The sequence below is a fragment of the Marmota marmota genome, unplaced genomic scaffold (genome assembly GCF_001458135.2).
Source record: "Marmota marmota marmota unplaced genomic scaffold, marMar, whole genome shotgun sequence".
Classification (NCBI taxonomy): Eukaryota; Metazoa; Chordata; class Mammalia; order Rodentia; family Sciuridae; genus Marmota; species Marmota marmota.
The window spans coordinates 4492614-4508565 of NW_025999896.1; the positions used below are offsets into that span (position 1 = coordinate 4492614).

Below are 15952 nucleotides of genomic sequence, written 5' to 3' on the forward strand. Positions count from 1 at the left end.
ACCAACCTTTACCAGCCATACAACTTGCAGAGTGACAAGGACAACATGGGGCTCCCCAGCAGACCTGGGCTGAGCTGTGAGCCCCACACAGATCAGCAGAGCTCAATCTGTTTGGCCAATGTGCTGGGTGCTAGAGACAGCCTCTGCCAGGATGGCATTGGTATTCTGCAGGGAGAAAAGAAGTTTCACTCTCACACTAATTACTGTGAGCTCAAAATGCGTTCAGTCATTAGAGCTTCACTTTGAAATGGGAGATGAATCCTAATTGCGGAGTTGTCACACATGGTGGCAAATGCTGCCCTTCTAGGTGCAGGGAGATAGCCTTGCCCATAGATAGCTGATGGTCCAGCTGTTTTCCTACTCATCTCTCTCTCTCTCTCTCTCTCTCTCTCTCTCTCTCTCTCTCACACACACACACACACACACACACACACACACACACACACACACTCACCTCTGCAGCCCCATCTTCACAGACATAAACTACCCTCATCTGTCCTTCCAGCCTGGAGCTTGTGCACATGCTAGAAGCTCATTGAAAAGCCTGCCACTGGTCCCCGACATTCTGGTTTTGCTCTCACGAACCCTGAGAGAGACTCGAAATTCTCAGGGACACTCTCGGGTCTGGCTGAACAAGGCTGGCTTGCAAGTGTTGGCCTTTTGACTTCCATTCCTCTGTTGCTGATCATTTTTGCATGTGTCTTTCAAAGCACCAGGTGTGAAACTAAGTGGCTGAATTTCATTTCTGCCTGTCTTCCCACTACCATAAAAGTGATCTATAACCCATATAGCTCTGACCAGGTCAAGCTTCAACTTCAATATCCCTCTGGCTCCAGAACTGATTTAAGAAAAAGTTGATTCTCTTTTAGAAAGGCACTTAGAGCCCTTTGGATTGGGGGCCCCAGCTTACCTGTACCATGTGGTTCCTGCCACTCCTCATCATAGACTGGATGCTCCACAAAGGAGCCGCCATCTTCTTTCAGCCTGTGCATCATGCCAGAGACAAAGTCTGGGGGGGAAGGTGGGGAGGAGTTGTCAAGGCAAGGACCACAACAGCAGTGATAACGGTCACATTAACATCGTCTGTGTATGCTTCTATTTTTAAGCATTTTCTCTACACCAAGCTCTTACAGACTTTATTTAATTCTTAGAACAAGCCCAGGAGGTAGGGACTGGCATCTCACCATCACACAGTGGGGAAGAGCACAGGCCAGCATCTATTTCCCTGGACCCAAATCTGGAGCCCAGTTAGCATTTCTGTTAACTGTGAGCAAACTTCTCCATCTCTCTGACCTTCTGTTTTAACCTAGAGCAATCAGACTGATGGGATTAAAATGCTCCCCACCAAGGATTGTAGGGAGTTAACACATAAAAAGAATTCAGGGACTGGGTGTGTAACTCAATTGTAATGTGCAAGGCTCTAAATCCAATCCCCAGCACTAGAAAAAAAAATAGTGCTCAGAATAGCACCTGGCATGTAGCTGGTACTAATATGCTTTAGTTATTATACAGAGGAAACTTACATTCAGAAAGAAATACCTGCTTGCTGTTCACTCTCATCCTGTTAGCTACATTGTTATAAATTTGGGTGTGGGCAGCCAAATTTCTTCTTCTTTTTTTTTTTTTTTGGTAGGGGGGGCAGGATGGGTAACCAAGGATTGAACTCAAGGACCCTTGGCCACTGAGCCACATCCCCAGCCCTATTTTGTATTTTATTTAGAGACAGGGTCTCACTGAGTTGCTTAGCGCCTTGCCATTGCTGAGGCTGGCTTTGAACTCCCGATCCTCCTGTCTCAGCCTCCCAAGGCACTGGGATTACAGGCATTTGCCACTGCGCCCAGCAAATTTCTTTTAGATACTACCCAGCACTCATTCAGCAAAGGGTCCAGGGTGTGTTCATGGTGGCTGTCCTTCAGTGAAATGGACCACAGGGTAGTTGTTGGTGTTGTGCGTAACTGGGGGGTCCCTAAAGCACCTGGAGGCATCGTCCTCTGATTGGCCCACCAGGTAAAAAGCATCCAAGATGCAATTAGAGATAAGAAGCAGCGGTTCAACTTCCTTGGGGAGGAGATTAGCCTGAATCCTTCCGTGGGCATCTTCATCACCATGAACCCAGGCTACGCCGGCCGCACTGAGCTACCTGAGAACCTCAAGGCTCTCTTCAGGTAAGCAGAAGCTTTGCCCCACAGGAGGGACTATTTTTCCACTGAAAATATATGATGCATATATTAGAGAAAATTTGGAACATTTAGAAAGTCGATTTCTTAAATCTGCTTTTTCTGTAATGCCATCAACTGTAAAATGATTTTTTGCTTAATTGCGTTCAGTTCCTTATGTGTGTATTTGAATTTTATTACACTTGTAACCTATATTTGTGGCCTGTGTACAGTTTTGTATTGTCTTATTTTTTTTTCATTTCATAGTCTATCAACAATACTTTCTTCTATTAGATATGTTTAATGAATCTCATTTCATGATGGCATATTTTTTTTAATCAAGTACATGGCCCACAATGTAATTAACTGGTCTCTCATGGTTGAATATTAAGACTATTTCTAACATTTAAAATAAATTCATACATAATGCTGCAGTGTACATTTTTGTATATAAATCTTTTCTTTTTTCTGCATGCCTGATTATTTTGTTTGGCTAACATCCCAAAAGTGGAATTACTGAGTTAACGAGTAAGAACATTTTTAAGGCTCTTGATACACTTTGCCAAATTGCTTTCTAAAAAGCCATAGTACCAAATTACACCCCTAGTAGTGATGCATAGAAACACCTCTTTTATTTCACCCTTGCCACCATGCATATTGCTATGTTTTTAAATCTTCCTTATTTTGATAAGAAAACACAAATGCATCTCCTAGCAGGAGTTGAAGTCTACATTCTTTTTGCAAAAACATGAGGTTGGCCCAACAGAGGGAAAACTGAAGGGTGCTCCCAGCTTTCTGATTTTCTGCTTACTGATTTTAGGAGAGGTAAGTAAACCATGAGGAGCTATGACACCACTGTCTCATATCTTGGAGTGAGACTCAGTGCTCTCTGCCCAGGTGAAATCCACACTTTTATAGACTTCTGAAGCCTTGGGAGGCCCTGTGTCCATTAGCCCCTCACTTTTCTTTAATTTCTTTTTGGTAGGTGGACACAATACCTTTATTTTATTTATGTGGCACTGAGGATTGAACCCAGTGACTCACACATGTAAGACAAGTGCTCTATCACTGAGCACAGCCCCAACCCCTAGCCCCTCACTTTTAAATCACTCCAGTCAGGGCAAATTCCTGTCTCATGAGTAGTTTGGGTATATCCTCACTCAGGCAACTTTGCCCAAGAAACATTGGAATGTTAACAACTTGTCTACACTGCCGCAGAATACTGCATTGCATACAATTTATTTATGCAAAGTATTTATTAAATGAGCTTTGTGTTACAAACAATAATACAGGTAGCTTCTCTCACCCAAATAAAAATTGTTCTTTTTTTTTTTTTTTGGTACCAAGGATTAAACCCTGGGGTACTCAACCACTGAGCCACATCCCCAGTCCTTTTTTATACTTTACCTAGAGACAGGGTCTCACTGAGTTGCTTAGGGCCTCACTAAATTGCTGAGACTGGCTTTGAACTTGTGATTCTCCTGCCTCAGCCTCCCAAGCCACTGGGATTATAAGAGTGCACACCACACTCGGCTGTTCTTTTTTTTTTTTTTTTTTTGTAAGAATTATTCTTTACATTTTTTCCCTAAATGTAAATGGAACTGCCTTAGTCCATTCAGGCTACTATAACAAAGTACCTAAACAACAGACATTTATTTTTCTCAGTTCTAGAAGCTGGAAGTCTGAGTTCAGGTTGCCAATGTGATTGGGTTCTAGGGAAGACTTGCTTCCAAGTCGCAGATGGCCAAGTTCTCCTTGTGTCTGCCCTCTTATTATAAGGGCACTAATCCAGTTCACAGGGGATCCTCCCTCATGACCTAATCACTATCCAAAGGGCTTTTCTCCCAATGCCCTCATAAGGGAGGTTCGGATTTCACTACATGCATTTTAGGAGGACACAAACATTCAGACCATCACATATATTCATAGAAGAAAATTTGGAAAAAATGAGAAAAAATAGTTTGATAAACAATAAACACAAACTCTACTTTTACATTCAATTTTTATAAAGATCCTATGAGGTAGATACTACTAGTTTCTCCCTTGTATGAGAAAACAGATAAATTCAGCAAGTTGTCCAGGATCGTCAGCCTGGTTGCTAGAATTGGCCAGTAGCCTGACTAGTAAATGGAAAAACTGAAGCTTGAACCCAGAGTCTCTGCTCCTCCCCAGCTCAGTCTTGTCATCCAGAGATAATCAGCGTCACCGCTCAGCATGTCCCCTCTGCTACTGTATTGGCAGAACATTGCTGAGATCCAACTCTATATTGTTTAGTTTCTTGTCTTCACTGATTAATGTTTTCCCACGACATTTAATAGTTTTCCTTCTATAGCATTATCTCTCATGGCCACATCACATTCTGTTGTGCAAATGTCTATTCTGACCTTCTGTCCAAGTTACCAAATAAATCTTGAGAATCTAATAAGTATCTGGTAGCTCCTTGGAATTTGAATGCAATGCAAAATATTTCAAGGAAAATTCTGGACTTGAATGAAATGATTTTGAAATCTTTGCATCAGTGTAGGGAAAACGTAATTAAAGAATTGTAGCCATGTTAGGCTCCAATTACTTACCTAATCAACTAATAAAAATAAGTCATTCTAAAACCAAATGCCTCTAGTGCCAGAGTTTTAAAAATCATGAAAAAAAATGTTTATATAGAGACAAAACTCTCTTTCTGTGTTCTCACACATATACCATTTTGAGTCAATGTGGAGTTAATAGGTACCTACCTTAGACCTCAGCATTAGAAATTTACATTTGTTTGCAAATAAATACAGAATATACCCTGAGTATCTAGGATTGGGAGCATACATATATCTTGAGGATGAGGACTAGGGAGACTCTCAGTTTCTTGAAGACACCCAGAAAGAATCAATTCCTCAATCTTGGCCCCAGTCTATCCTGGATAACTTGCTTTACGGATCCATGCATTGTGTAAAGTGCATAAGTCTCAAGATACAAGACCCAAGTTATAGCCCAGCACCACCCCATCTGCTAACATTGTCATCACCTTGAGTAAGACAATGTGCTTCCTTTATCCTTAACTAACTCAACTCTAACTTGGAAGTCTTAGATGAAATAATTGCAAAAAATTTTCCATGAGTTTTTTGAGCTCACAGATGCCTCTATGTGTGATCTCAGTCAATGTCTCTTGTCCTATAAACTCTCTTCAACTCTGTGGCTGGGAAACTGTCTCTACTTCTGTCTCCCTGCCCACAGGCCTTGTGCAATGGTTGTTCCAGACTTTGAGTTGATCTGTGAGATCATGCTGGTGGCAGAAGGATTCATTGAAGCTCGGTTATTAGCCAGGAAGTTCATTACCCTTTACCAGTTGTGCAAAGAGCTTCTCTCCAAACAGGTAAGACCTCTAGAGAGGATGATGAACAAAAGGCCCACCAAGGCCCCAACTCTGGAAAGGCTCTGGGGCCAATGTATTAGAAATTTCTAATGTAGAGAATCACTGTGCCCATAAACATTCTACAAGCTCTGAGTGCTTCTGAAATAAAGATAGGTGCTCACTTTTTAGATCAACATTTTTTAAAAAAAAATTCTTCAACCAAAGAACTCCATTTTTCACTAGAATACTTAGCAACGCCTCACAGACATAATTGTCCCCTAAGAAACATTGAAATGGCTAACAAAAAATCCTTGGAAGGAATAGTCTCTACCTGAAGGGCCATGAAATGAAAAGGGTGTTGGGAAAAGAGTTAGGTATAGCTAGCCTCCTGCTTCTCACTGCTGTTTGTCCCTCAGTGTAGCCTCTGGCTAAGACAGGCTCCCCTTAGGGGAAAAGCACCTTAACAAAATATGTCTAAGCATCTACAAGGTTTATTCCCTGGATGGAGAATTTCTTGGTGGCAAGGACAGCGATGAAGTTTCCCTGAGCTGTTCCAAGTGTGTTTCGCTTCTCTTTGGGGTCTTCTTGCACTGATCACCTTTGCTGTCACAACACAGGCTCTCTCCGTCCTCTGAATTCTGTCTAAGGAGGAGGAAATTCTGTTTTCATCTCATTTCCTGTAGTATTGATTCTCCCTGAAGCCTCATCCCTTGTCTGGGCTGTGCCTGCCTCAGAGCCAGAAAATGCCAGACCAGGACTTGGAACTGTGTGATCGGGATTTTCTAAGTCCTGAATCCTCTCCCAGGCATTTGCCTGGACTCCAAAAATGACCTAGAATATGTGTTATGTATAATTTTGTAACCTGAGCATATGGCGCTCTGCATCCCAGCAACTTGGGTCTCATCTACATAACTTGCCCACAGGATCACTATGACTGGGGCCTGCGGGCCATCAAATCTGTACTCGTGGTGGCAGGATCCCTGAAGCGAGGGGACCCCGACCGACCCGAGGACCAAGTCTTGATGCGCTCCTTGCGAGATTTCAACATCCCCAAGATTGTGACTGATGACATGCCTGTGTTCATGGGCTTGATTGGGGACCTCTTCCCTGCCCTGGATGTCCCCCGAAGGAGAAACCTGGACTTCGAAGCCTTGGTCAGGAAGGCGGTAGTGGACCTAAAGCTCCAGGCTGAGGACAACTTTGTGCTCAAGGTACTTGATGCTTGTCCTCTTGAGCTCTGTCTCTTCATGTTGTTCTCAGACCATGAGTTGTCCCATCATCCTTAATCCAAAGGGTTTCTTTAGATATACGGAGATTATCCAGTTAGAAGTAGTTTAATCCATTTCAGCCATTATTTTTGGTTGCTATTTTTTTTTATCAGAGCTTTATAGTTATACACAGTAGTTGGGTTCATCCCAACAAACTCATACATGCATGGAAATTGATTCCAGTTCACGATCCCACCTTTTCCCTCTTCCTTTTCCCTCTCATTTTTTTTCTCTCTCATTCTCCCTCCCCTCTCCCCTTCTCCTTCCTGAACTCCACACGACTGCCTTTTGCTTGTCTATTAATTTAGATTTGATCGATTCTTAATATGATCCTATCCTTCCCTCCCCCTTTCCTTTATTTTACTCTAATTCCTCAAAGGTCAGCAGTTCTTTATTGGGGACCCACAATGTGGAACGCCTGGTAGGAAATATCAGAGAAAAATGGAGGAAACCCTACCATCTGCATCAAGAGGAAACTGATGGATTTCACAGTAAAGACCTGAAGGAAAAAAAGCTGGACCTTTAGTACAAATAGAACTAGCTTAGTGGCTGTAGGAGCCAGTGTGCATTGAACAGCTCTTTGTTGGCTACGGGGGCTGCAATTGCAGACGAAGGACCTGTAAAGCCATCTCCCCTTCGTGAATTAGTGAAGAAGGCTCCATCTGAACTGGATCCTCAATTGTGATTAATATTATCTCTATCAAAATCAAACTTACTCAGCTTCTACCCCTGGAATAAAGAGGCACAGGATCTCAGGTTTAAGGGTGCAAAGGATGTAATGACTGTGAGACAGGGTGCAATTGCTTAGGGAATTAACTGCGCTAGCATTTTCACTGGGGTTAGAACTTGGTTTTTGAGTTTTGAGGGCTTGCATACAAAATTCTCCACATTTTGAATGGCCTATCCCCACCCTGTTTTTCCACGAGTCTGTCTTTTTACAGTGTCATTGTGCAGAAGGTAATGTTTTCAGGATGAATAAAATGTCGTGGTACACGTAGTATAAGTAAAGCTTAGAGTGGGAGGAAACAAGTGCCACAAAGAAGGGCGGGGGTCCTGAAATTCAAATAGACGTGGACAGATTGTTTTCCCGTGCAATAACATGTGTAAGAAATACATCTGCACTGTTTTAGAGTTCGCAGGTGGTTTTATATTGTGTATCACATTTGATCCCTCAACAACCTCTAAGGCAGAGGATGCAGATGAAGCATTTTACTTTTCCAAGGTGCTCCACTAAGATATCTCCTGGGAGGGGAAAGTGCTCCCCCTGCAGGAACTACAGCTAAGGGGCAGGTCCCTTCTACTCCACTGCAGAAGCTGTTTCTGGTACACAGTAGTTTCACTGGTAGAGATTTAAGCCCCAAATATATATAAATAGAATTAAGGATGAAGTGAAATATCTCCTCCTTACGGCAAGCAGGTGCCTGCTTTCATTTATGGGAAAGAGAGCAGAGCATCACCCGGGCCTCTGCAGCTGTGACCGTTTCTGCCAGTTGGCCCCTTCTCCCCACTCCCTGTGTCCCTCCTTCCAAGTTCAGAGTGCAGGTTTTTGAAGTAGAAAAGAGGGTAGGATGGCCTTCAAGGTAGAGAGAAAAGGATCAGCAAAGGGGCATATTGCGGGAAATAGATTGTACAGGCATCAGCAGGAAGTCCAGTGTTGCTAAAGGCAAAGGTATTAAGGCGATGGGCGCCAGAGTAGGGGAGAGCAGGACACAGGCAATAAGACTCAAAGGACAATATGGGACCATGATACACAGGGCCCTGAATGCCAGGTCAAGAGCTTTCCACTAAAGGGTCTAATCCTAAGAGACAGTCTCACCCCAGAGATGGGTTAAATGCCATGAGGTTCTTAGAATCAGGACAGCCCACATCTTGCCAGACCTTCTGAGATCTGGTCATGTCACCTCTTTCCTCCACATTCTGCATCTTTTTCCCTTTCAGAGCTTTACCCTTTCTCTCTGTGTACTTATCAGCTGGGTGACATCATGCTTCCTTCATTTCTTACCCTTCTTTGTAACAGCTGTTCCATGATTCTCTATTCAAAGGAAAGTAGAGACTCTCCACTTGGAATAGATGATGCCTCTACCCACTTTTTATTTGCACCATCCACTTGAATTTGGGGGAAATAATTTCTCGAAGCTGATGTGTGAGGCTCTAGTGGCATCCCCAAATCCTTTAAAAGTGGTACTACGTACTACAAATCTTTATTTTTTAAGAAAGAGGAATAGACTCGTAGAGTACTAGAAACTTGAAAGGGAGCATTACAATACATTTCTGGAAGAGGGTTAGATCCAGTGGAATAGAGGGGGCTGCAGAACACTTTGAAAGGGCTTTGGGGAAAAATGGGGCCAGGAGGCAGCTATTCTGCCAAGCAGAACCCTGGAGAAGCTCTGGGCTTGGAGTTTCAGGAGGGCAGGAATGAGAAAGAGAACCAACATAGCTGGGGGTGGAGGGAGCATCATCAAATCTATTTACCCTACAATTCTGCTACTTGGCTTTCCACACTCTTTTCACATTATCTTCTTTCAATTCCCAATTCCCAAGCAACGCAGGCCATCCACAAACAGGCATTTAACTCAAAGCCAAAAAGAAAAAAAAAAGAAAGTCTTTAAGAAAATTTAATAAAGTTCTTTGGGGGAAACAGAGGCTACTATTGGGGTATTGGTATTCCGAATTAGAGCCCTCCATTCTCTTCTGGGGCCCTCAATAGAAGGCCAGTTTCAGCTCTGGCACCCACAGGTGAAGGGATAAAGGTGAAGGCCAAGGTCTGATAACGTCCATAGAGCTTCTCCTCGGTCCTCCTACCCTACGCAGAGACCTACATGGAATTGTACACTCTGAAGGGTTGAATTTTATGGTATGTAAAATATATCTCAAGAAAGCAGCTGAAATGAAAAAAGGTGGAACTAGGAAGTGATTTTCAATGGATTTAGTTTTCACGGGTGCCTATAGTCCTACACAGAAGTGGAATTCATTATGATCTGCTCCTACCTGCACATGGCACAGTGTGGGTACTTTCATTCATCCCCCGCTCTGCCCTCTCAGTCTCCTTCCTATACTGCTTTCCCATCCCTTTCATGAGATTCTTTCCACCACCCACTTTTTCTGAATTCCTTATTTCTCTCTAGCTTCTGCATAGAAGAGAAAACACACAACCTTCAATTTTCTGATTCTGGGTTTTTTCACTTCACATAATGTTCTTCATTTACTATCAAAAGACATATTTCCTTCTTTATGGCTGACTAAAACTCCATTGTGTATATGGACCACATTTTCTTTACCTGTCTATCCTGCTCCTTGTTATTTATCCAGAAAAACTAAGACCCACATCCTTTAGTAATACATGCATATTCATGTTTATAGCAGCACAATTCTTGGTAGCCAAGTTATGAAACCAGCCAAGGTGTCCCTCAGTAGAAAGTGATTTGTTGTTGTTGTGGTTGTTGTTGTTGTTGTTGTTGTTGTTTGGCCTCAGGGAATGAACCCAGGGATGCTTAACCACCAATCCACATCCCCAGCCCTTCTTTTTTTTTAAAAAATATTTTTTAGTTGCAGATGGACATGATACCTTTATTTTATTTGTTTATTTATATGTGGTGCTGAGGATTGAACCCAGAGCCTCACATGTGCAAGGCAAGCGCTCTACTACTGAGCCACCAACCTCAGTCCCTCCCCATCCCTTCTTCTGTTTTAATTTGAGATCGAATCTTGCTAAGTTGATTAGGGCCTCTCTAAATGACTGAAGCTGCCTTCGAACTCGTGATACTCCTGCCCCAGCCTTCTGAGCTGCTCGGATTACAAGCATGCATCACAACGCCTGAAAGAAAGTGATTTTAAGTCTTACTAATATCAGGGTAGGATGCCATTGTTCAGTTGATTGTATGTGGGGAGAAAAAAAAAAGGGAAAACCTGAGTACTTTAGTCAGCTTTTTCACTGCTATGACTAAAAGTCTGGCAGAACAATTTTAGAAGAGAAAAAATGTATTTAGGGGCTCATGGTTTCAGAGGTCTCAGTGCATAGATAGCTGGCTGAATTCCTCGGGGCTCAAGATAAGTAAGAACATCATGGCAGAGCGTATGGCAGAGGGAAGCAGCTCACAGGATGATCAGGAAGCAGAGAGAGAGAGACTCTACTCACCAGTTGCAAAATATATACCCCAAAGGCACACCCGCCAATGCCTACCTCCTCCAGCCACACCCTATCTGCCTTCAGTTACCACTCAGTCAATCCTGTAGGGGACTGATTAACTGATTAGGTTCAGGCTCTCACCACCCAACCATTTCTCCTCTAAACCTTCTTGCATTGTCTCACACACGAGCATTTGGGGGACACCTCTTATCCAAACCGTAGCACCTGGGAGTATAACATAGTCTCTACTCAGCAGCAAAAAAACCCACAACCACTACTCTCCCTGTCCTCCTCCTCCTCCTGTTTTTCTTTCTCCTCCTCCTCTTCTCTTCCTCATTTCCCTTTTCCTCTACTTCCTCCTCTTCTTTGCTTTTTAAAAACCCAATGACCTCAGGTCAACAGCACGTTTAAAAACCCTCCAAATGTTTTCAGTCATACTCAGAATAAAACACCAACTACCAATCCTTGCATGTCTGACCCTGCTTAATCTCATCTTCTACCATCCTCCCATTTTTCCTTTCCCTCCAAGCTTACTGCTCTCACTCTACCTGGACGGCTTCCCCCTGCTGGTCCTTACATGGCAACTCTTTGTCATTTATAACTTAAGCATCACTCTCTTGAAGATTCTCCTTCCTCATTATTTTCTGGGAAGATTCTGCATCAAGCCCACTAGCTCGTACTTAGGTTTTATTTTGAGACAAGTTCTCTCTCTCACTAAGTTGTTTAGGGCCTCACTAAGTTGCTGAGGCTGGCTTTGAACTCACAATTCTCCTGCCTTAGCCTCCTGAGCTGCTGGGATTACAGGCGTGTACCACAACTCCTGGCATCCTAGGAAGAGTAATGCCTTGAGATAGAGACAAAAAAAACACAAAAAACCTTAAAACAAATTTTATTATTTAAATTCTTAAAGCATGAGAACTCACGATCCTCCTGTCTCAGCCTCCTGAGCTCCTGGGGATTACAGGTGTGCACCACATTGCCCAGCCTCATCCTTCATATTTTCAAACAATATTTATCTGATGCTCTGGGAAACAAAATGCAAATTAACATCTCAGTCAATTCTCCTGCCACAAGAAAAATTGGCCATCTTGCCTCAAAATAGCCATTTATCTGCTGCCTTCATGTTGAACCTGTTACTACCACTCTAGTCTTATTTCCCTGGCTATACAACTCTAAAATTCTTTTTAACATCAGTATTATTTAAATTCTTAAAACATGAGTCAACATTTACCATTTTAAAGTATAGAATAAATAAATTAAATGCATGAGAGAAACTTTCCATTTTCTCATCACCCTGTGAATATTTGGGTGCGTTTTTCTACTCCTCTCCTGAGAAAGTTTTATTGTGCAAAATATGAAGAAACCTGATCTACTAAAACATTCAAATATTTTGACTCATGATACACAAGACCATTCATGATATAAAAATCTAGACCTTTCCAATCATCCATTTTTTTGGAGGGGGGAGGTACTGGGGATTGAACTTAGGGGCACTCAGCCACTGAGCCACATTCCCAGACCTATTTTGCATTTTATTTAGAGACAGGGTCTCACTGAGTTGCTTAATGCCTCACTTTTGCTGAGGCTGGCTTTGAACTCACAATCCTCCTATCTCACAATCTTCCTCAGCTGCTGGGATTACAGGTGTGCACCACCGTGCCCAGCCTCATCCTTCATATTTTCAACCAATTTTTGTTCAGTCCTTGGCATGTGCCAGATTCTCTGTTAAGACACTAAAAGGAGAGAGAGGAATCCCAGCCCTTTGTACCTTCAGTGAACTGATCAGCAAGTGCTGAGACAGAGAAGTAATATCATCAAGTGCTAGGAGGGAGGCTGTGGGTCCAGCACACCTACCCCACATGGAAGGCTTCTCACAGGGGTTGGCCAGAGGCTAGCAGGAAAAAGGGAAACTTCCAAACAGGAGGCAGAGTACGTTCAAAGGCACAGGGAAGAAAATCATCAATTGAAGAGCTCCAAGTAGTTGTTAGGATAGAAAGTGCAGGTTGGGGGATGAGAGATAAGAGTGGAGGCTGACCTGGGTCAGATTGCAAAAGGGCCTTGTAAACCAGTCTCAGGATTTAGGTCTTTGTCACTAAAGGTATGGAGAACCTTTGAAGAGCAGAAGGACAACAGTGGCCTGATTCCTGTAGGTTTACTCCTACGACACTGTGGAAAGCTGCACCTGGAGGCCAGGCAGACCAAGAGTCACCTTCAATGCCACTACTCTCCTCCATCCCACTAACCCATCCAACCAACCACATCAGGCTCTGTCACATTGCAAGACTTTGATGATCTGTTAGGATTAGGGTTAGGGTTACCTCTACTTGAAATATCCCTCCTGGGCATCTTTTAGATAAACTCCTACTCATCCTGGGCCTCCAGCTCAAATGCACCCTCCTTTGGGAATTCTTCCTTGTCCCCATTATTTTCAAAATCAATTGTTCCCTCCTCTCCATTCCCATAGCACTATATAAACACCTCTATTAGCTGGGAGCAGTGGCACATGTCTATAATCCCAAAGACATGGGAGGATGAGGGAAGAGGATCTCAAGTTGGAGGCCAACCTCAGCAACTTAGCTAGACCCTGTCTCAAAATAAATATACAATAAGGGCTGTAGTTGAGTGACAAATTGGTCCCTCAGGTCCATCTTCCTGTCCCCACAGGTGGTCCAGCTGGAAGAGCTGCTGGCAGTGAGGCACTCCGTGTTTGTGGTGGGTGCAGCTGGTACCGGCAAATCACAGGTGCTGAGGTCCTTGCACAAGACCTATCAGATCATGAAACGTCGCCCTGTCCGGACCGACCTCAACCCCAAAGCAGTCACAAATGATGAACTCTTTGGCATCATCAATCCAGCCACCAGAGAATGGAAGGATGGTAAGAGTGGGTCTCCCGGGGAGAAAGCTCCTGCTATCCTGCAGTCCTTTGGACAGGTTTCAATATCCTGGGGTGAACTGCAGCCGAGAGGGCTTTGAATGATGAGCTTGGGACCACAGGAGATGTGAACACCATTGAAAAAGAAGAGTTTGGGCTGGAAGGGAACCTCAGCTTTTCAGATGTTTTCCCTCCTTGGAGACCTCTTTCAGTTACCTTTTGGAAAGGTCTCCTAAATAAAATAAAGCAGGGCAGGTTTTCAATGGTATTTGATGATTCTGGAGCCCACAGCAGTATGGAGTCCCTACACTGCCTAGTGGTGAGTGGGTTTAAGGTGTGGCGAGGTAGGGAAGCCCACGGTTCACTTCCGAAGAAGAGGTGCAGGCTGGCATGCCCCAGGCACACCTCTCCCCCATCAGCAGGGCCCCATCAGTGATGGGGAGGCTGCATGCCAGGGAACACTGCCCTCGCCAGGTCCCTGGTGATGATGCTCAGATGTCCTTTCAACCTCAAGAGGGTTCCATATTCCCTTCCATGGTGACTAAAAGGACCCCAGACCCTTGTTCACCCTGTGCTTCTAGAATGAGGAAATCCAGCTCCCGCCTGCTGTTTCAATGTCTGCCTCCATCAGAGCCAAACTGGATGTCTTTAATTTAGGAGCGTCCGTCAAAAGCCTGGAGCAGGGAAATTGTAATGAGCAGCATCTCTAATTTTTACTTCACTGACTGTTAGTGAGGCCTAGCATCTTTTCATTCTCATTGGTCTTCGTGTGTTTTATTTCTCCCTGTTATTTTGAATCAGTGGGTAAGAATTCTTCATATATCAAAGATATTAACTCTTCATCTGTTATTCACACTGCGAATGCCCCCCTCCCCATGGATCATTTGCTCCGTAGACTTTTTATGGCATATTGAGCCATACATTTTTTTTTAAAGAAAAGGAAAATTATGTCTGTCTAGTCATTTTAGCATCTGGGATTCCTATTTAGTTTATAACTCCTTCTAATTTTCAGCTACAGATGTAGTATCATAAATTTGGTCAATAAGGATTTTTTACATTAACTTTTTTTTTTAATCCATCTGGAATTTATTTTGGGGCTTAGTATGAGGTAGAATAGAAAATGAACTTTATTTTTTTCCAGATGGGTAATTGATTGTGCCAGTATCAGTATCATTGAATAAACCATCCTTTCCCTCTGAATTTAAATGCCAGCTTGTCATTTATTAAATTCTACGTACTGAGTTCTGATTCTGGGCTTTCTGTTGTGTTCCACTCCCCTACTTATCTAATCCTGTACTAATGTCAGTCTATTTTAGTAACAATCATTTGATAGCATATTTTAATACCTGATAAGGTTAGTTCTTCAATAGTTTTCAATAGTCTTATAATTTTGTTGGATAGTCTTAAGCACTTCCTTTTCCATTTTATATTTAAGTTCAATAATATAATTCCACATTTTAAATTTTGTTGTGATTATGACTAACATTTTTATTAAATGTATTCATTGAAGTCGGTGAAATTAACAAAGATAAAATAATCACAAATCTATAGTCACTGAATAAGATATCTGTAAAGTAAATGGCATATAGGCTTGTAAAGTTTTTAGGAAAAACTTGATAAAAATAAAATATGGTGGGTTAATTTTAATATATTCTTTTCAAAATTAGAAAATTCCAGGAGACAGAAAAATAAGTATATATAGAAAGGAGTTTGTAAATACATCATCAAGCTCAATATAACACATAGTCACAGAACTCTGCATCCTATAAATAGAAAATATTTTTTTCTTAGTTGGTTCATGGAATATTTCCAAAAATTAAAAATTTTGTTGGCTTCGGAGGAAGCTATATTTAATTCAAAAGCATCAATTTATAGGCCACATTCTCTGATATTGCAACAGGATTAAAAACAACTAACAAGAAAATTATCCAGGCTAATTTTACTACTTCCAAATCAAGAAATGGATACCTCTGGATCCAAAACAAAATTAAATTCCCAAGCCTCTCAGAATTAATAAAAAGAATTCTTTATATGAAATCCATGGAATACCTCTAAACCCTATAAGGAAAAATTTTATCATGGAAGGTAGGCTAGAAATCAAGGAAGTTAGCATCTGTATTAAGCAATTGCTCAAACTAAACTTGAAGAAAATGAGTGAAAGGAAATTAATAAAGATAAAATCTGAAATTA

The 15952-nt window shown here is 42.3% G+C and overlaps 1 protein-coding gene across 5 annotated transcripts in view; it reads left to right on the plus strand.

Moving 5' to 3' along the window:
* Dnah9 (dynein axonemal heavy chain 9) overlaps positions 1-15952 on the plus strand; it is a 334407-nt gene that overhangs the window by 126593 nt on the left and 191862 nt on the right. For 3 of the 5 annotated variants that reach the window (XR_007345608.1, XM_048798092.1, XM_015504497.2), the window contains exons 29-32: positions 2008-2165; positions 5379-5517; positions 6420-6707; positions 13555-13765. Coding sequence is in view for 4 of the 5 variants with exons in the window: in XM_048798092.1 (XP_048654049.1) it covers positions 2008-2165; positions 5379-5517; positions 6420-6707; positions 13555-13765 (796 nt within the window). In the remaining variant the exon portion in view is untranslated. Of the gene's footprint in view, positions 1-2007; positions 2166-5378; positions 5518-6419; positions 6708-13554; positions 13766-15952 lie in introns of those variants that run through there. The other 2 variants (XM_048798093.1, XM_048798094.1) reach the window with 2 other exon arrangements.